Source organism: Meriones unguiculatus, chromosome 5 (genome assembly GCF_030254825.1).
Source record: "Meriones unguiculatus strain TT.TT164.6M chromosome 5, Bangor_MerUng_6.1, whole genome shotgun sequence".
Lineage (NCBI taxonomy): Eukaryota > Metazoa > Chordata > Mammalia > Rodentia > Muridae > Meriones > Meriones unguiculatus.
In genome coordinates this window covers 39,922,460-39,944,004 of record NC_083353.1, presented here as the reverse complement: position 1 = coordinate 39,944,004, position 21,545 = coordinate 39,922,460, and the positions used below count along the sequence as shown (strand labels likewise).

Below are 21,545 nucleotides of genomic sequence, written 5' to 3'. Positions count from 1 at the left end.
AACAGTGGGAACTGCTAAGGACTGGCCCATTAGATAAAACCTGAAAAACCTACTGGGCTTTTCCCTATATGGGTAAGAAGCAGAAGGTTCTGATAATACCTTCTGATCAGCTGATTAAGGGATATTTGAAATGTTCAGACTGAGACTGTCTTCAGGGAGATGACTATCTGCCAATGCCTTCTGGCTGACTGTGTAATTGTGGTGACCAACAGTGCTTTCACGAGAACTTACAGCAAACCGAGTGAAATCTTCAAGGGGCAAAGATAAGTGTGTTCCAATGTCTGAGTCTCCACGAGTGTCTGTGATATCTGATTTCAACTTGGAATGAGTAGCTTTGCTTCCTTTAGAAATGTCTCCTTTAAAAAGAAACAAAAGCAAAAATATAATGATTTGTTAATGTTATTTAAATACCGATTTCTCTACATATATTTTTTTCTTGGTCCAATGAGATGACTCAGAAAGTAAAGCAATTGCTGAACAAGCCTGACAACCTGCCCTCAATCTCTGGAGCCCATGTAAAGATGGAAGGAAAAAAACCCAAAAGTTTTCCTCTGAGCTCTATTCACGTGCCAGGGCATACCCATCTACACACACACAAATAAAAATTTGTAACTTTAAAAATCCCTTTTTTTGTACACAAATATAAGTAAAGGAAAGAACCTTTAGTAAATCTCAGGCCTTTAAATAATTAGAAATTAATTCTATGAAAAGAATCATTAAATGAGACATATATAAGAAAAGATTAACTATAAAGCAAACTAAAGTAAAAATGATAACAACAGGATTAATAGCATAAAATAACAGGATTTCATTAATATATGAAATATTATGAGTCTTAAAATTTGGGAGTTTTTAAGAACTTTCAGTTGGATGGAAAAATGTTAAGTGTTGGATTTGATTTCTCCCTACTTTTAATCTAAGAGCTTGCTATTATATCATGAGTAGTTGCAGGCCTTCGGGGGAAAAAATTACTATCCATGGTACAACAAACTGCTAGCTTAGCTTCAAGATTTCTCTGGCTGACCCCGTTCTATTCTCAGCACCCACACAGCTCAGAAACATCTGTAACTATCCTCTTTTCTGACCTCCATAGACACCAGGCATGCACATGGTTCCAAAATGCAATCAAAACACCCATACACATAAAATAAAATAAATCTAAAAATTAAATTAAAGTGATTCCTTTGGCCCTCAACTGCAGTGGAGGCCATGCACCACAGAGCTTTCCCTCTCTCATATTCAGTTTTTAAATAAGTGAAACTTACACGTCTCTAAGAAGTTTGAACTATGTGGCACAGGAAATTATTGATAATTATAGAACCATTCTGTATAAATATGGACTCAAGGTAGGTAGAAAGGAAATGTGGACATCGAGCAACACAATCTAACAAAACTTTCTATGATAACAGAAACGTTCTAGTTCAGTTTAAAACATAATTTTAAATGAGGTTGGGTCTGAATAGCCATTTAAATAAATCACAGCACAAATGTAAAAAGCCTGATGGGTTGGGCAATCATCCAGTAATTTACTTAAGAAATATGTTTACCTGGAAATCAATCTGGCGCTTTCTCAGACAACTAGGAATAGCGCTTCCTCAAGATCCAGCCATACCACTCCTAGGCATATATCCAAAAGAGGCTCAAGTACACAATAAGGATATTTGCTCAACCATGTTTGTAGCAGCTTTATTTGTAATAGCCAGAAGATGGAAACAGCCCAGATGCCCCTCAACTGAAGAATGGATGCAGAAATTGTGGTACATCTATACAATGGAGTATTACTCAGCAATGAAAAATAAGGAAATCATGAAATTTGCAGGTAAATGATGGGACCTGGAAAGGATCATCCTGAGTGAGTTGTCCCAGAAGTAAAAAGACACACACTGTATCTACTCACTCATATAGACATACAACATAGGATAAACCCACTAAAATCTGTACATCTAAAGAAACTAAGCAAGAGAGAGGACCCTGACTAAAATGCTCAATCCCCATCCCGAAAGGCAAAGAGGATGGACATTAGAAGAAGAAGAAAACAGCAAACAACCTAGGAACCTGCTACAGAGGGCCTCTGAAAGCCAGAAGAAGAAAACAGGACAACCTAGGAACCTGCCACAGAGGGCCTCAGAAAGGCTCTGCCCTGCAGACTATCAAAGCAGATGCTGAGCCTGATGGCCAACTGTTGGGCAGAGTGAGTGGAATTTTATGTAAGAAGTGGGAAATAGTAAGAGCTGGAGAGGACAGGAACTCCACAAGGAGAGCAACAAAACAAGAAAATTTGAATACAGGGAACTTCCCAGAGACTCATACTCCAACCAAGGACTATTCATGGAGATAACCTAGAACCCCTGCACAGATGTAGCCCATGGCAGTTCAGTGTCCAAGTGGGTTACATAGTAATGGGAAGAGGGACTGCCTCTGATTGGCCTGCTCTTTGATCACCTCCCCCTGAGCAGGGAGCAGCCTTACCAGGCCACAGAAGATGACAATGCAGCCACTCCTGATGAGAACTGATAGACTAAGATCAGAAAGAAGGAGAGGAAGACCTCCCCTATCAGTGGACTTGGGGAGGGGGCATTCGTGAAAAAGGGAAAGGGAGGGTGGGACCGGGAGGGGAGGAGTGAGGGGCTTATGGGGGGATACAAAGTGAATAAAGTGTAATTAGTAAAAGTTAAATAAAAAATTTAAAAAAAAGAAATATGTTTACTATGTGTTCACATACTGTTCCAAATACAGAATACAAAGCAAGAGAATACTCCTACTTGACATACTATACATGATGACAGCAAAAGTCACAATAAATAAACTGGTAAAAACATGGTTTATCAAATGTTGGCAAGAATGTTATTAAATACCTTCTATTATCTATTGTTTACATACAAGGGAAGTTTTCTCTCTCTAAAAGAACTACATAATGGTGCTTCTAAGTCTAGGACTGTTTCCTGCTAGCATGTGCACTCTTGATTTAGCAGGTCTCAAGGTAAAACCTGAATTCCTGTACTTCTACATGCTTCACAGTGACCCAATATCACTGTCTAGAGCTGTTGAGTACTTTAAACTTTCAATTCTAATTCTGACTTATGGACCCTCTCTACTGCAACTGACTCCCCTTCTCTAAAGCCACTGTTGAGCTTCAAATGATAGCTTAATGTTGGGTGAAAGTTTAGGAATAAGTTGTAAAGCAAAGACGTAGAAGTAGAAATTATTAACTCTTCAAGAAAACTCAAAGCAAAAGAAAATATGCAATATGGTTATAACCTAAAAAGAAAATTTGGGTATGAATATTTTTGTGAGAAGGTCTCAAGAAGTTAATAAGCCAGAGCAGATCAACAAAGCAAAATCTTATTTCCCCAAAGGATTTCCCAATTTATCTAAGTTTTTTACTCCCTTTCAATCATTTCCAAGTAGTAGTAACACAATGAAGGAAGCAAATGAGATGAATAAGCCAAGGAGTTAAGACACAGCCCAAACCTTAGATATAGAGGTTTCCATGAGATAATGAGACCTGGGAAGAAAGGAAAAAATTAGTAAAGGAAACTTGAAGAGGGGTTCAGAGTATGCTGCTAAAAGAATATGAAGAGACTCAGTGCTAAAGAAGAAATCCTGCCAGCTCTGTGCAAAATTACAGACATGTGCTTCAAAACGTCAGAAGCATCCATAGTTATAAGTCTAATAATTATATTTGGAAGTGTTTGCATGGGCAAAGAATTCATGATAACAGATGATATACTTGTAGGGTGCTTTTTACTCTCTCAACCCTGAGAGAAAGAAATAAACACATTAAGCATTACTACTTAACTCCTGAGTTCACAAAGATCATTTTCAGAACTGGGTTGATTGAAGCTCTGATTACAGAAAGGGAAGGAGACTGCCAGAAGAAAGCCGTAACAGACCACAACGTATGAAAGGTAATGTGAGTTAGTCAGGATTTGCTCAAGAACTCTTCCCATAAAGCAAATGCTTATTACCATAGAGGTCTTTTAGGAGACAGATCAGTGTATGATGAACTGAAGCAGTCTTCAGCCTGAGTAATAAAGCAAGTCTGCATTCTCACAGACAACATGAGTCGCCATTCCAGACTTCCTTTCTACAGGCGACTAAGGGCTGCTTACTCGCTATCGTTCCAACTCAGGTGTTCTGAGTATTAACACTAACACACAAAAATACATCAATACCTTTCAGAGGGTTGGAGAGATGGCTCAGCAGTTAAGAGCAGTTGCAGTTCTTGCAGAGCTCCGGGTCTGGGTTCAATTCCCAGCAGTCACATGGCAGCACACTACATCCTGTAACTCCAGTTCTAGGGGATCTAACATCCTCTTAGCCTCTTAAAATACCATGTATGTACAGGCTAGGGTACTATACATGCATACAAAACACTCAGACACATTAAAATAAAATTTTAGAAACAACAACAACAACAGATTCCAGAGTATAAATGTGCTATGAACTGGAGTTTCAAAAAGCTAAAGAGGTATTGAAGAAGGTTCACATACCACTCTCAGAACATCAAATCTTAGCAGGCTAGCTCTGCAAATGTTTCTTTCTTCTCAGAATCAGAGAGATTAAATGAGACCAGGAAAGTGATGCCATGGAGAACAAATACTATAACCCACACCAAGTGGCTTAAAGCATTGAGACAGATTCTGTACCTCTACCCAGACAAGTGACATAACTGGGAGATGGGAAATCAGTCCTCTTTATTTTTTGTTTTTGCTATTGTTATTTTTTTCTAGTTAATATTTGTTTCTATTTTCACTCAATCTCCCTCCCTTTTTTTGTTTTGTTTTTCAAGACAGGTTTCTCTGTGTTTAGCCCTGGCTGTCCTGGATCTTGCTTTCTAGACCAGGCTAGCCTGGAACTCACAGAAATCCACCTGCCTCTGCCTCCCAAGTGCAGGGATTAAAGGCATGTGCCACCACAACAGAATACCTAATTAAATTTTTTTATTTTTCTTTTATTCTTTCACTCATTTTTTAAGCTTCCCTTACTTAATACCTAATGTTTTAAATCAGCTTTGACCTGCCCCTTTTTGTTTCTCACCCTTTCTATTTTCTTCTGTTTTAGAGACAGGCTCTCCCATGAGACACATGTTGGTTGAAGCTACTGATCTCCCTGACTGAGCCTCTTGAGGGCTGAGAAATTGCCTAAGTGTATTTCTTGAGGTGTGTGTGTCTTCCCAGTCTACCTTTCACTGGAGCTGCCTTATTCTCCTCTCTTCTGTTATTTTATGCCTTTCTTTCTTTTCTATTTTTTCTATTGTTCTAATAATCACTGGTCTTACTCTGTTTTCTTTCTTGTCCTACTATTAGTAAATAATATCTTAGTGTGCACTATACTGTCCTTATTCCATTTCCCAAAACTTACTGGAGTTAAGAGTTTGACAGATTTCCTTGGCTATTACTGCATCTTCATAATAGTGTTACCAATCAGTATCACTACAGTTAGTAGTCTATGCTGGCAGGGGCTGAAGATTGTGCCCAGTACCCACAGCATATGTGCTAAAGGTTAACCTACAAGAGTAATGGATCCTGAGTCCTCTGAGGAGAAACTATTCTTCATCCTTATTACAGTGATTTAATGATAAGTAGTAAAAACACTTCAACTGAAAAAATACTGTGACTAAAGAAACCCACCTTAAAAAAAAAAAGAAACCTATCTAATTCTGCATATGCAAGTTTCAATACAGAATATAAGAAACATGAAAAGCCAAGAGACTGATTCCGCTAAAATTCCCATTTTCACAGTAATAAATTCCAATAAGAATACAGCAGATAAGACTAAAACAAAGAATTCCCAAAAAAGATTTTGAGAATATCCAACAAAATTGAAGAAAACATTGAACAAATTCCTGAATTCAAAGAGAATACAAGTAACCAACCAGCCAACTAAAATAAGAAAGTCATAAGATAAAAGATGAACTCAATAAAAAGATAAAAATACTGAAAAAGTCAAATTGAAAATTTGTAAATGAAAAGCTCTGAAAGTCACATACACTGTGGAAATATACATCAAATGAATGAACGGATCCCAGCTTGAAGACCGGTAAATAAAGTAGCACATTTAGACGATAATAAAAATAAGAAAGTATGAGCAGGGCACACAAGACTATTGAAAGGCTAAATTAACAAATCATGGGCACAGAAAAAGTACAACATATAGTCAAATATATATATATATATGTATAAATATATATGCATTCAATGAAACAAACAAAAAATCCCCATCTAGAAAAAGAAGCGGTCATCTAAATACAAGAGGCATTTAGAAAACCAAATAGACAAGGCCAGAAAGGAACCTTGACATGATTGATATATTGTAGTTAAATCACTAAGTATATAAATTAAGGAAAGAACATTAAAAGCTACACAAGAGAAGTGCCAGTCACACAAAAGGCAAACCTAACAGAGAAATAGATTTATCAGAAGAAATTCCAACAGCCTGGATGACATGGAGGAATGTATGTGAAGTTCTGAAAGATAACTGCCAACTGAGATTACTCTAACCAGCAATACTGTCCTTCCTTAATAAGGAGAAACTTTCTATGGTAAACATAAAGTAAAGGGACTAATGACCACTAAGGCGTCTGACACTGAAGAGAGATAAGCACAATCATAAGGTCATAGACTAAAAATAAACTCTGCTAGATGAGTAACTTTTTAAAATAAAAACTAGGAAAAGCCCAAATTTGACTACAAGGAAACAAAAAGAAAATTACACCCCTCATTATCATAATTCTGACACAATAACTAAACACAGTAATAGTGGGTCACTTCACTCACCAATAGACAGGTTATCAGAATAAATAAATAAATAAATAAATAAATAAATATAACCAAACAAAAGCTAAATGGACTATAAATCAAAAGACTTCAACAGAACATGCACCAAACTTCACAAAACACACTTCTTAGTAGTCCCTCAATTTTTTTTTCAAAAACCCCATACTATAGCAAAACAAGTCGTAGCAAATACATGAAAATTGAAATAATTTCTTACACTCCATCTGACCACAGTGGAAAAAAGCTAGAAACCAACAAGAAAAACTACAGAAAATATAAACAAGTCCTAGAATTAAATAAAAGCAAAAACAAAAACCTGTGAGATACAATGAAGCCACTCTAAGAAGGAACCTCATACCTACACATACCTACATCTAAAAGGTCAGAGCTTTAAAATAAAAAAAACATGAAACACAAATAAAAACGAGGCATAAGGATCAGAACAGAAATTATTGAAATGGAAACATGAAGAACAGAAGAGGCAGTGAAACAAAGAGGTGGTTCTTTGACAAGATAAAGAAGGTTGGCAAATCCTTGGTCAAACTACCCAAAAGAAAGAATACCTAAATTAATAAAATTAAAGATGAAAAGGGGATATGTTGCAACAGATAATGATAAAATTCAGAGGATCACTAAAACATACTAATATGAAAACCTGTATTCTGGAAAAATCTGTAAACTGTAAACCTGTAAACTGAAAAATCTAAAAAAAAAAAAATGCATAAATTTCTAAGCACATATTTTCTTACTTTTTATTGCCATAAAGGACACCGTGAACCAAGGTAACCTATTAAAGTATTTTCTTTTTTGTATTAAACATTTTAATCTGGAGCTTACAGTTTCAGAGGGTGAATCCTCAACTATCACGTCAGAGAACATGGTAGCAGGCAAGGCAGGCATAGCTCCCAGAGTAGTAGCTAAGACCTAACATCTTGAGATACAACCACCAAGCCAAGAGAGAGATCACTGGAAACAGTGTGGACTTTTCAAACCTAAGAGCCAAAGTAATATATCATATCCAACAAAGACACACCTCCTAATCCTTCCCAAACAGTTTTAACAACTGGGGACCAAGAATTCAAAAACATGAGTCTATGAGGGGCCATTTTCATTCAAACCACTACACATGCAAACTACAAAAATTAAATGAAGACATAAATAACTTAAACAGATCTACAACAAGCAATGAGTCTAAAGGATTAAAAAAAAAAAAAGTCAACTAAAAATGTCCAGGCCCAGGCTGAAAAGATAGTTAGGAGCAGTGGCTGTTCTTCCAAAGATCCTGAGTTCAATTCCCAGCCACCTCATGGTAGTTCACAACCTATAATAAGATCGGATGCCCTCTTCCGGCATGTAGGTGTACATGGAGATAGACCACTCATATACATAAAATAAATAAATCTTTAAAAAAACGAGAGACAGAGACAGAGAGAGATCAAAAATGTCCAGGCTCAGATACTGTCATTGCTGAATTCTATTGGACTTTTTGTTTCGTTTTTTTGTTTTTCAACACAGGGTTTCTCTGTATAGCATTGGCAATACAGGAACTGGAACTTGGTCTGTAGGCCAGGTGGCTTTGAACTCATAAAGACCCACCTGCATCTGCCTACCAAGTGCTGGGAATAAAGGTGTGCACAATCACCATCCAGCCAATCAGATCGTTTTAAAGTATTTGTTTTAATATTGAAATTTAGTGTGTACACACAAATACTAGTTGTAGTAGTTTGAATAAGAATGGCCCCCATAAGCTCATATATTCGCATGCCTAATCAACAGGTAGTGGAACACTCTGATAGGACTGGAAGGATTAGAAGGTGTGGAAGGAGTAGAGAAATTCGTGTGTCAGTTGGGGTGGGCTTTGAAACCTTCCAGGCCCAGGTTCACATGTACCGAAGAGACAAAGACAACTGGATTACTGAAAAGATCTGTCCAGTCAGCCTTATTTGGTCCACTTATTCACACCTCTTCCTCAGATACCCTTACAGTATGTGTAGAAATATTACTTTACCAGTTATCTGGTGTGTTGGTTAATTTTTTGTCAACTTAACACAAGCTACATTTATTTATTTAGGTAAGCTGTGGGACATTTTCTTGATTAATGATTGATGTAGGAAGGGAGGGCGCAACCCACTGTGGATGGTGCTAGGCCTGAGCAACTGATCCTGGGATGTATAAGAAAACAAACTGAGCAAGCCAGGAGGAACAAAGCAATAAGCACCACTCCTTCAAGACTGCTGCTTCAGTTCCTGCCTTGACTTCCCTCAGTTATGGAGTATGGCCAGAGAATTGTAAGATGAAATAAACAAAGGCCTTTCCTCACCCAGATTTTGGCCACGGTGTTATCAACGTAATAAAAACACAGAATAAGACATATGGGCATCCATTAATCCATCCAAACTGTTAGGAAGGCATAGCAAGATAATATTCATAAGCTACAGAGGACATTTAATGCCTTCATTTTCTACATACCTGTTGAACGTGTAAGAGTTGTTGGCAGAGTGTCAGGAGATACCCTCAACATTCTGAGATTGGAAGAATGACATTCTGACTCACTGGATGGCTCTTGAGATGGAAAAGGCTCGCTAATGGCCAGATTAGAACGGTCTACCTATGAAATGAGAAATGAAAAAAAAAAAGATTCTATTCATTTGACACTTAGTTGGCTAAAAAAAAAAAAATGAAACTTATGAGGCTTAATAGTTTTTATTTTAAATTTTTTACTTAATTTCATTTATATGTATGTTTTGCCTGTGTGTATATACGTCCACCTGGTACATAGGTCAGAGGAAGTTGTTAGATCCACTGGAACTACAGTTACAAATGGTTATGAGCCCAAGGTAGATACTGAAAATAGAACCAGGGTCTTTGCTAAGAACAAGTTGGGGCTGAAGAAATATTGCATCAGTTAAGAGTGCTGGCTGCTCTTCCCGAGTTTAATTCCTAGCAACCACATGGCAGCTCACAACTGACTCTAGTCCTTGAGGACCCAATACCCTCTTCTGTTCTCCAAGGGCACTGCATGCATGTGGTTCACAGACAGACATGCTCTAGCATTGCAAAGAAAGACAGAGTGAGACTCATCTCAGTACTCGGGAGGCAAAGGCAGGTCAATCTCTATGAGTTCAAGGCCAGCCTGGTCTACAGAGTAAGTCCAGGACAGACAAAGGCTACACAGAGATAGCCTGTCTTGAAAAACCAACAAAATAAAACAAAACAAAACAAAACAAAAAACAACAACACAGTGAGATTCATATTCTCAAGCCATCTGAATTCATATAGAGATCATATTTTGTTTGGTGAAGACAACAGCAGTGGTTCTGTGGTTTAAAATGCTGCTTTACAGGGTATCACATATCAGTAACTGGTGACATTAAAGCATAAATGCACACAAATTTCCACTAAATCCATAGGATACTTAGGAAAAAACACACAGCACTATTAAGTTGACATAAGATTAGTCTAGTCGTGCCCTCTCAGGACAGAATCCAAAAATGCACATAAGCATAATATTATTTAGTTTTATTTTGTCTGATTGTCTATTTGGAGACAGGATCTCATGTCACCCAGGTTGACATCAAACTCCACCCTACATGGCTGAGGCTGGCTGTGAATTCCTGATTGTGGCTCCTGTCTCCACCTCTCATATACAGGGATTACAGGCATACATTACATATATTTTTTGTTTGTTGAGCTTTCAGTTCTTAAGAAGTTGGCAGCCAGGTGAAGGAATTAATATTCTACCACTGTTTCCCTAAAGGCTCTTCTAAGCCTAAACGCTCTCACTTGGGAAAATCCTGTCCATTACAAAGAAAAATCAAGCAATGTCAAGAAACATTTTTCACTGTCATAACTGGTGAGAACAGAGGGTAGATAAGAGTTGGTAGTACCTAATGAATAGTGGCCAAACATGCTAAAAAACAGGCTAAAATACTGAGTGGTTCTCTAGATCAAAGAATATACAGTCCAAAATATAAATGGTGAGAAACCCAAAAATTTTAAGGCAAGAATCCCATTCCTTAAAGATCTTTTCTTTTACGTACAAATTGTGGGGGGAAGGCAGAGTAGGAAGAAGGGAGGAAGATATAGGTAGATACACAAGAGTGAATTAGTTTTCTCCCACTTTTTCCAAATAAAGGAAAAAATACAGATAACTTCATGGCCTGTTGGCTACAGCCAAGTGAAGAGACAATAAAATAGAATGGAAAGAATGAGAACAGATCTGAGGAACTATATAAAAATGAGAGGAAAATCTTAAGATTTACTTCCTATTGTTAAATCTGAGTGTGATGCTGGATAATAAACCCAGCTTCCTAACTTGAGGGCCTTGGGCATGCTAAGCAAATGCCCCACCACTAAGCTAGGTCTGCAGCCCCTTAATTATTATTATTTTTAAAAATGAATTTATACATGTATGTATGTATATATGTACATATGTATGTTCATTCCATGAATGCATGTGCTCTCAGTGGCCGGAAGATGGTGTTGGATCTCTGGAACTCTGCTTAGAAGTGATTGTAAGTGACCTGATACCAGTGGAAAAATAACCCAAGACCCTTTGGAAATTCCTATTTTTTAATTAACAAAAAAAAAAAAAAATCATCAGTAAGAAACTAGAGAAATGATAACATTTCCATAGAAAAGCAGAGTCTATAGGATCAGTCTGATATATGGGAAAGTATAAGCTATTTTAATACCAACAAATAGAATTTGAGGTGAGTACAATGCTCACTTTAAAATCATGCTGGACAGTAGTGGTGCACACATTTAATCCCAGCACTCAGGAGGCAAGTGGATCTCTGTGAGTGCAGGGCCAGCCTGGTCTACAAAGCAAGTTCAGGACAGCCAAGGCTACATAAAGAGATCCTGTCTCTAAATAAATAAAATAAGATAAGATAACATAACATGAGGGGCCTAACTCAGAAAACATTTATCATCTATCATCTAAAAGCCTAATTAAAAGCAATCCAGAGAAAACTAGACCTCTTGAGGAGGAGCATTAACAGGTATAAGGCAGTTAGTTCAAGATACAGTATTTAAGAATATAAGGTTACTTTCTTATTGGTATTTTTGTATGTTGAGAATCATAATCCCAGAAGTATTCATTGTAAAATGTGGATGAAAACAATTCACACTAATCTGATTTGACTGAATGGACCAAGCCAATTGCTGTATACCTGTGAACCTCTTAGCACTGAACTTGGGCAGAGTATCAGCCATTATTTCAATCCCCACTCTCAACAGATTGAAAATTCAAACAGTGACTACCTTAGAATACTGAAGAACACAAAATTAAACCCAAGAAGTTTTCTTTTTTCTTCTTTCTTTATTTTTTTTTCTGAGACAGGGTTTCACTTTGTAGCCTTGGCCGTCCTGTACTTTGCAGACCAGGCTGGCCTGGAACTCAGTTATCCTCTTGCCTCTGCCTCCCTGAGTGCTGAATTACAGGAGTATGCCACCATGTCCAGCTTGGCGCTCTAGGTTCCTAACTTGAGGTATTCTTTTCATGTTAGGCTAGCAAGAGACTTTGGACACATTCATTGAGCAATTCAACAGTGATTTCTCTGGTTGTCAGTGTACCAGCCTTGAGATACTCAAGTATTTCTGTTTAGAAGTTCTTGAAAACTTTGACTTCAAGTATTTAAGAAAATGTCAAGCATTGTTGTTTCCCTGGGACAGATACTGCAGTATGTAGAATCCAAAATAGTAAGTCTTCTGAAGGGGTCCAACAGGCTCCTCAAATGAGCAGCATAAGCGTGTACACACCAGGAGAGCCAAGTCAAGGCTACACAGAGAAACCTGGCCTCAAAAAAAAAAAAAAAACCAAAAACCAAAAACAAAAAACGGTGATAGTGGATGCCTTCACTCCTAGCACTCAGGAGGCAGAGGCAAGAGCTGTCTCTGAGTTCAAGGCCAGCCTGGTCTACACAGCAAACTCAAGGACAGCCAGGCCTACATAGAGACCTTGTCTCAAAGAATAAAAAAAAATAAAAATAAAAATAAATAGACCTCCAAGATGTGTCCTTTTCTAAGACACCAAAGAACTCGTGAAGTGTTATGGGCTATGAAACAATCTTTCCGTCAACACTTGATAGAGTTCATATTCTGGGTATGAGATGAAGACCACATTGAGTCAGAATTGGTAACAAAAGATAAATGAGCCCTTAATTTTCATTACCATATTTTTTCAACTAAAATATTCTTTTACCTATCCATGAAAAATGCCAAGTAACTTACAGGCTTTTCAAAATGGCTCTCCTCAGATGACAGTTGTGAAGTAGGCAGCCAAAACAAGGTGCTGTCGCAAAGATCATCAAGCAAATTCACTAAATCTGCAAGCTCCAAGTACTCACCAGTTAAGCCTTGTAGGCCCCATGTCTGGGAAATAGTAAAAAGTGAAAAACAAACACCATTTCCTAAATCAGTACTGGAAAGAAACTTATTTATACAATTATCACTTCATTATATCTCACCTCTCTTTGTAATTCAGCAATTCTTTCATTGTATACACCAGGATTTCCATACAGGCTGGAATACTCAGCATCACCACACAGAGTAAAAACAGCAGATTCAGCCTTCCCCTGCAGGCTCTCTATTAAAAAAAAAAAAAAACTTTTAAACTCATGTTGCATAATTGTGTATATAGTGACTAGACTCAGCCCCCACAGGTGAAGGTATTTCACCTTGGCCTTCATCAGCTTCCAGAAATACCTCTTGGCTGACTCTAATCAGTGATGCATCACCAATTAGTGTTAAAGCAAAGTGCGACTTGCATCATATGTTGCCAAGGGTACTAAAAAGCTGCAACATGCAGCAGCAAATGAGACCCTCAAAGGAGTTACTACAGTTTACATCCTTACCCAAATTAAAGTCTGAGGAATCTGCAACTTCTTCAAAGGTCTGCAGCTTTAAATCTTGTAAAACCCAAGAATCTGAAGTTGACAGTTTCATTGCAAAAATAATTTTTGAAGGTCCTACCTTCTCTGTAAGGTTTAGATTGTTTAGCGCGCACTGAAATAAAGCTGATTGTGTTTGCTCAAGACCAACAGCCTGGCTGTAAGCGTTTTCATTTAAAGTAGATAACTTAAGCTCTGGAATGACAGAAATCGGTTTACTGAGCATGTCCTGAAGAGCATTAGGAGGTGATAAATTTGGATGCCCATATAGGGAGCTAGCATCATCTTCTTTATGCAAGAATAGTTTTGAAGCTGCTGATTCAAACACTCCAGGAGTAGACTGGAATTTTGGACGCTTAAGCTTATCAATGAAAGAGTTTTCATCGTTACAATTTAATTGGGAAAGATCTGGTTTTGGGGATTCTCTCTCTTGGCTGTCATCTGCTAATGGTTTCCTGTTGTCAGTTTGGATTTCATTTATAGGACTCTCTTGCTTAGAAGGCTCAATTGAGGCAATAACTGCCTCAAAGGCTACATTTTCAGTAGCACCAACATTTTTCTCACCAAAAGTAGAAGCTGCATTTTGGTTTCTTTCCTCTTGAAAATACCGTTGTTCTGATGTATCACCCAAGTTGGATTTAACTGTCCGAAGAGGACCACTAGAACCCTCCAGCTCAGAGGTATGAAGTCTTCTAGAGAGTATATTTGCTTCTGAAACTTGTTCATGACTATCACGGATGGTGACCATCCCAGTATACTTTATCTCTGGAGATTTGACATGCACCTGAGAAAATGCCAAACTATTTCTAGACTCCTTTTGCTTAAAAAATTGTGATAATTCTTTCTGCATATCTTCATTTCTTTCATAACCCTCCAAAACATCATTCTTTTGACTCATTTCATCCTTAGCAGAAGCCCTTAAACAAACATTCTCAAGATGGTGAACAGAGGTCAAGGAAGCTTTTCTTCTTTCCAACATGGATCGTAGGAAAGAGTATGACATTTTATTAGGAGGAGGAGTAATTTCAAATGGGAAGGAAGCTTGATCTTCACTGGCTAGACATGTTTCAGTATGTTGTAAGGCTTCCAGTCCCCAATACTGAACACGAGAACAAGAAGCATCAAAACTGTCCTTTCTTTTAGCAGCTATGCTTTCATCACTAACATCAGACAAAGCTGAAGTGGAAACTAGGTCTTTTTCAGCCAAGTTGTCTTCTGGCTGCTGAGTGTCCTTTTCTGTCTGCCATGACATATATGAATACAGGGCATCATAATGATCAGAGTCATTCGGGCTTTTCAGTTCATCACGAGCATTAGGTGGCGCAATCCCTCCATTATTCTCTTGTTCAGATAGAAAAAGAGAGCGCTGAGACCCAAAAGTTATGCTACCTGTGAGTGGATGTTGTGATATACTAAGGCAACTGTTAAATAAGTCTGAAGATGTTTCTGAGGTGGCCTGGATTAAAGCTTCACTAACTTCTGATGGTCGAGAAAGCCATTCAGTATCTTCAGACTTATCAGAAATACCTCTGAAAATACAAAGTTACAAAGAAAAAAATTAAAAATACTAACACACACACACACACACAAAAAAAAAACCTAAAATCAGTTTTACGTGAAAGTATATTTTTAAAAGTTCTAATCTTCAATCTTTACCTAAAGATTAAACAAAAACTTTGCAACCAGTAAATGAACAACCACCCTGATATTGTCTCAGCATTCTCCTAAAACAGAATCAATTTCAACATTACAAAAAGTTTAAAAGTTTGAAATAGCCTTTTAATAAGGTTTACTATTTTAATGCATGCTACCTACTGTGAATTAATACTCATCTACCTTATATTCCTGTTTACTGACCAGTTATTGTGCTTATGATCTATTCCCAAAAGACAACATAGCTTAATCACTTTGACAATCTAATGAGAAAAGAGAACCTTGCAACTGTAATTCTAAAGTAATACATAGCATAATGGCAGGGGAGTATACAAGTTTATTTCTAAACATCTAGAATTTTGAGTTTAAGGTAGAATTTTCTTTTGGTTTTAACAGAAAACAAAGCCTTGGACAATTCCAATATGTTTTTGAAGAATTATAGAATGTCTTTCCATTTTGATTATTATAAAAGACATCAATTTGAAATATAAAAATCTTACTTGATATTTGTATGTAATATAAAGAAAGCTAACTAGACTGATTCAATAACAGCTAAGCAAACTGAAAGTGCAGACAAATTAATATCCTAGAAATAACTCAGGGTACTGATAAAGAAAAAAATGCCTAAACTAGGTGTGGTGGTGCATGCCTTTGATTCCAGCACTCAGGGAGGCAGAGGCAGGTGAATCTCTTGTGAGGCCAGCATGGTCCAGGACAGCCCAGGCTACACAGAGAAACCCTGACTCAAAAAAGCAAATAAAAAAAAAGTATGCCTAAAAGTCTACAGAAAACCATACATTATTTCTAAATGAACTATAGTTAAGTGGTAAGTTTCTAAATGTAAAATATCACACCAATTTAATACATAAGAATGTGCTAAGAACACCTAACCCCTACTACCAATCCACTTTAGCCTGAAGCCATTAATAACAACTTATAATAAAGAACAGAAGTTTAGAAGGCAAATAAATGAATCACAATACCTCAAAGGTGTAAATTCTAGTTCATTTTGTTGAAACAAGGAATCAGGCTCCAACTCCTTGTCTTGTGTCAAATACGTCAGCAAAGGCAAATCAGGGGCTGCAAAATTATCCTGTATCACTGCAGAGTTTCAAATGGAAAAAGATGAGCAATCGAAAAGTACAGTGTTTGGCTTACTCATGCACATAAACATACTACCATCTAAAAAATTCTACATCATTACAATAGCAATATAACAGCAGCAGCAGCAACCATCTATGGAACATGAAAAGCCCAAGCATTTAACATACAGCATTTTCTTTAATCCGTGACAACACTGAAGAATAAGTACCACTTACCAGAGCTACCTTACAGGTAAGGAAACATGATTTTAAAACTTATTATTAAATAATTTCTTACTTAAGTGTCACATTCTAACTTCTTTGCAAATTACTACACAATTCAGGTGTTCATTAACAATTAAAGCATGTCTTTTTTCTATTACATTTTTATTTTGTGTGAGTGGTTAGGTGGGTAGAAAGGTGTGTGTGTGCATTGGTGCTCAAATGACAGTCAGGAGACAACTTGCAGTAATCATTTCTCTCCTTTCACTATGTGAGAAGAATCAAACTTAGTCATCGGGTTTGGCCGCAGGTGCCTCTGCCTGCTGAGTCATCTTGTTAGCTCCTCAATCTTAAGTAATATAAAAAATAAAGCCATTATACCAAAGTAGGCCCCACTCTTAGGATGTGATAAGGACCAAAATTATTTTCAATATATTATTGAAACAAGGCCTTCCTTTTAAAAAAATATTTTTGTCTTACAAAATGGTTGTCTATAAAACTATGTATGATATTAATATATAAGCAATAGGTAGGCAGTTTTAAACAAACATTTAAGTTTTCTGTTTTAGCTCTAGTATGAAAAGATATCACAAACACAAATGCTCTTTGGATTTCTGTTTCTAAAATGTATAAAATAGGTATGTTACCTAAAGAGTTTGTAAAATAGCTTTAAAGAAAAAAAACCATTATGGTTTCCTACCTAAGTAATTCTTTATTTGTTGCCAATTCCCAAATCAGTGGGGGGAGGTGGCACTGGGGGAGTTGTTTTGTTCAAGACAGGGTTTCTCTGTGTACTCCTACTCCTGCCTGTCCTAGAATTCTCTATGTAAATCAGGGGGTTCTCAAACACAGAGATCTGCCTTCCTCTGCATCTGCCTCTCCCTCCTAAGTGCTAGGACTAAAGGTATGTGCCACGATGCCAAACTTAAGTCATTCTTATGTCTTTAAATATGTATAAACTAGCATAAAATCTGTATTCCCTATAACACAAAATTACAAACCAAAAATTAGATATTCATAGAAACAGAACTTTATTTCTGAAACATTAACCTACTAAAATTGATTTTAGTGATGTGTTGGTAAAAGAAAACTGCTTTTCAACATGGAATTAATGATTGCTACAGCACACTTTCTTGATTTCAACTACTACCCTGGCACCAGCCTTCTCCCTGGGGTGCCCTCAAAGAATGTTTGCTCACAGTGGTATTCTTATACACAGTACTGTTGCTCACAGTGGTGCTATGGTCCCTCACTTAGTACCCTTAGTACTCTCACTGCTCTTGACACACTTGCTTGGTTCAAACTCCACAAAGCTGCGATATCACAGCTGTATCCTCAGTGACAAGCAAAGTATCTGGTTACTCTTAGTAGGTATTCAAATTAAAACTATTTACCGAATTGGTTAAAAATAAGATATGGAAGCCAGGTGCATTGGCAGAGGAAGGTGGATCTCTGTGAGTTCTAGGCCAGCTTGGTCTACAAAGCGAATCCAGGCCAGCCAGGACTACACAGAGATACCCTGTCTTGAAAAACCAAAAAGGATAGTATATATAATACAGTTTTAGTTAGTAAAGTGTTCATGCTCAAACATGAAAACCTGAGTTCAATTCTATGAATTGATGTAAAAAAGTCAGGCATGATAGTGCACATTTGCATCCCAGTACTGAAAAGATAAAACCAGGCAGATCTTTGGGGTTTGCTAGCCAACCAGTGAGTGAGTCAAATCACTGAGTTTCAGACAAGTAAGTGAATGAATGTCTCCTGAGGAACAATCCCAGATGTTGTAGTCTGGCATGCACATGCACAGTATACATTTGAAACACCCACACACAAAGAAAAGCCTTTTAAGTAAGAGAATATTTAATATGGTTCATCTTTGCCACTGCATTAGAAAATCACTTTTAAACCTTTAAAACATATGGTCTTCATCCCTGGAAAAATCAAGAGCAGCCTACAAACTGGGCAGAAATTATTTTCATGGAACACTCGTCATTTCAATGATCTGTTGATCTTTTTTAAAAGTTAGCTAGAAGTACTGGAGAGATGGCCCAATGGTTAAGAGCACTGGTTGTAGCCAGGCAGTAGTGGCTCATGCCTTAAATCCCAGCACTCGGAAGGCAGAAGTAGATTTCTGAGATCAAGACCAGCATGGTCTACATAAGAGTTCCAAGACAGCCAAGGCTACACAGAGAAACTCTGTCTTGAAAACCAAAACAAAACAAAACAAAACAAGACAAAAAACAGAGCACTGGCTGCTGCCTTTCCAGAGGACCTAAGTTTGATTCTCAGCACCCAATTGGTGACTTATAATCATCTGAAACTCCAGTCCCAAGGGATCTGACACGCTGTTCTGGCCTCCTCCAGCACTGGTCACTTGGGTGGTACACAAACATACATGCAAACAAAACATACATACACATAAAATAATATGGAAAAAAAAAACAATAAAATTAAAAAGTAGTTATCCCTGACCAAGTTCCAGAACTTACAGAAATTTTTTTTATTTTTATTAATTACAGTTTATTCACTTTGTATCCCAGTTGTAGGCCCCTCCCCCACTCCCCCTTTCAATCCTACCCTCCCTCCCTCCCTCCTGAATCTTCTCCTATGCCCCTCCCCTAGTCCAATTATAGGGGAGAGGTCCTCTTCACCTTCCTTCTGATGCTAGTCTATCAGATCTCTTCAGGACTGGCTTCATTGTCTTCCTCTGTGGACTGGTAAGGCTGCTCCCCCCCCCCTCAGGGGGAGGCGATCAAATAGCCTGCCATTGGGCTACATTTGTGCAGGGGCTCTAGGTTATCTCCATGCATGATCCTTGTTTGGAGCATCGGTCTCACAAAAGACCCCTGTTCCCAGATAAAATGGTTCTGTTGCTGTCCTTGTGGAGCTCCTGTCCCCTCCAGGTCTTAGCTCCCCCTTCTTTCATAAGATTCCCTGCACTCTGCCCAAACTTTGGCTATAAGTCTCAGTGTATGTTTTGATACCCTAAAGCAAAGGACACTGTCGTCAGAACAAAACAACAGCCTACAGGTTGGGAAAGGATCTTCACCAACCCTATATCTGACAGAGGGCTAATATCCAGAATGTATAAAGAACTTAAGAAGTTAAAGAGCAACAAATCAAATAACCCAATTAAAAAATGGGGTACAGAAGTAGCCCACGGACCTCCCCTATAACTGGACTGGGGGAGGGGCATAGGAAAAGAAGAGGGAGGGTGGAATTGGAAGGAGATTGGGGAGGGAGCTACAGCTGGGATACAAAGTGAATAAACTATAATTAATAAAAAATAAAAAAATTTTAAAAATTTTAAAAATTTTAAAAATGAGATGCAGCGACAGAGGTACACTGAATGGCAGAGAAACACCTAGAGAAATGCTCAACATCCTCAGTCATCAGGGAAATACAAATCAAAACGACCCTGAGATTTTTACCTTACACCCATCAGAATGGCGAAGACCAAAAACTCAAGTGAAAACACACGCTGGAGAGGATGTGGAGAAAGAGGAACCCTACTCCATTGCTGGTGGGAATGTAAACTTGTACAACCACTTTGGAAATCAATCTGGCGCTTTCACAATTAGGAATAACGCTTCCTCAAGATACAGCTCTACCACTCCTAAGCATATATCCAAAAAATGCTCAAGTATACAACAAGGACATTTGCTCAACCATGTTCATAGCAGCTTTATTTGTAATAGCCGAAGCTGGAAACAACCCAGATGTCCCTCATTTGAGAAATGGATATAGAAATTGTGGTACATATGAGTTAGTATGGAAAACAACTCAGCAATTAAAAACAAGGAAATCATGAAATTTTCAGGCAAATGGTAGGAGCTAGAAAAGATCAGAAATCTTTATTATCATAAATATATATGTAATCAAGAAATCATAAGTAATTAGTTAGAAGCACCATTTGATTATCTCTTTAAATATTTAAAGATATGTGAGTGGAGTTTGAGAGATAAATCAGGTAAGTAGAAAATCCAATTTCTGAAGGAGCAAGCCAGAATTAAACAGTTACTTGTCTTTTTTAAAAAAAGATTTATTTAGTTTGTATACAATGTTCTGTCTGCATGTATACTTGCTTGCCAGAAGAGGGCGCTAGATCTCATTATAGATGGGAATTGAACTCAGGACATCTGGAAGAGCAGCCAGTGCTCTTACCCTTAACCTCTGAGCCGTCTCTCAAGCCCAAATAATTAATTTTCAAGCATGTCATGTATATGTGTGTAGTTGAAAGAAAGGCTGTACAGCTAATCAGCAATGCCTTATACTGCTCTCAACTGTTTCCTCACATTAGGATACATGTTGCCAGCAGGACAGAAGAGCAGAAATGGCATGTCCACTGGCCATAAGATGCAAGAACCAGTAGCTTTAAATGTCCTATTTTATCTACTGTAAAAGGGAAAACTGCAGCTGTACAATACATTAGGATACTAGAAACTACATTATATAGTCTATCATTAAATGCTGGAATCTTTCTATCATAGAATTTCCCTTGACATTTTGCTATAGCAGACTTATTTTCTGTTGCTAGTATATTACTTTTTTAAGGATGATCTTACATTAAGTTAAATGCAGCATCTCATATTTCACCTGTCTTCATTTTAACCTCTAAGCTACAAGTAAGCAAGTATATTTGGTCAAGGGTAGAGCATAAATATTTTAGGCCTGTTGATAACATATGAACTGTCACATATATTTTGCTTTCACAATCTTTTAAAAATTCATATAGCAGAGACTTTAACTTAGTAGTAAAGTATTTGCCAAGCATGTGCAAAGCCCTGGGTTAAATACAGAGCACCACAATAAAAGTAAAAAACAAAAAATGTTTCCATGCTTGGTACACACATATATCCCAGCACTCGGGAGGTTGAACTAGGAAGATCTAGAGTTCTCAGCAGGATGGGATATAC

At 37.5% G+C, this 21,545-nt stretch overlaps 1 protein-coding gene across 7 annotated transcripts in view; it reads right to left on the bottom strand.

Annotated features, from left to right (window-relative positions):
• Alms1 (ALMS1 centrosome and basal body associated protein) overlaps window positions 1-21,545 on the bottom strand; it is a 97,613-nt gene that overhangs the window by 69,728 nt on the left and 6,340 nt on the right. For 5 of the 7 annotated variants that reach the window (XM_060383640.1, XM_060383644.1, XM_060383642.1 and 2 more), the window contains exons 3-7: window positions 16,309-16,426; window positions 13,637-15,201; window positions 13,250-13,368; window positions 9,249-9,387; window positions 232-356 (exon numbers count right to left, since the gene is read on the bottom strand). In XM_060383640.1, the coding sequence (XP_060239623.1) occupies window positions 232-356; window positions 9,249-9,387; window positions 13,250-13,368; window positions 13,637-15,201; window positions 16,309-16,426 (2,066 nt within the window). The remainder of the gene's footprint in view (window positions 1-231; window positions 357-9,248; window positions 9,388-13,249; window positions 13,369-13,636; window positions 15,202-16,308; window positions 16,427-21,545) is intronic. The other 2 variants (XM_060383645.1, XM_060383646.1) reach the window with 2 other exon arrangements.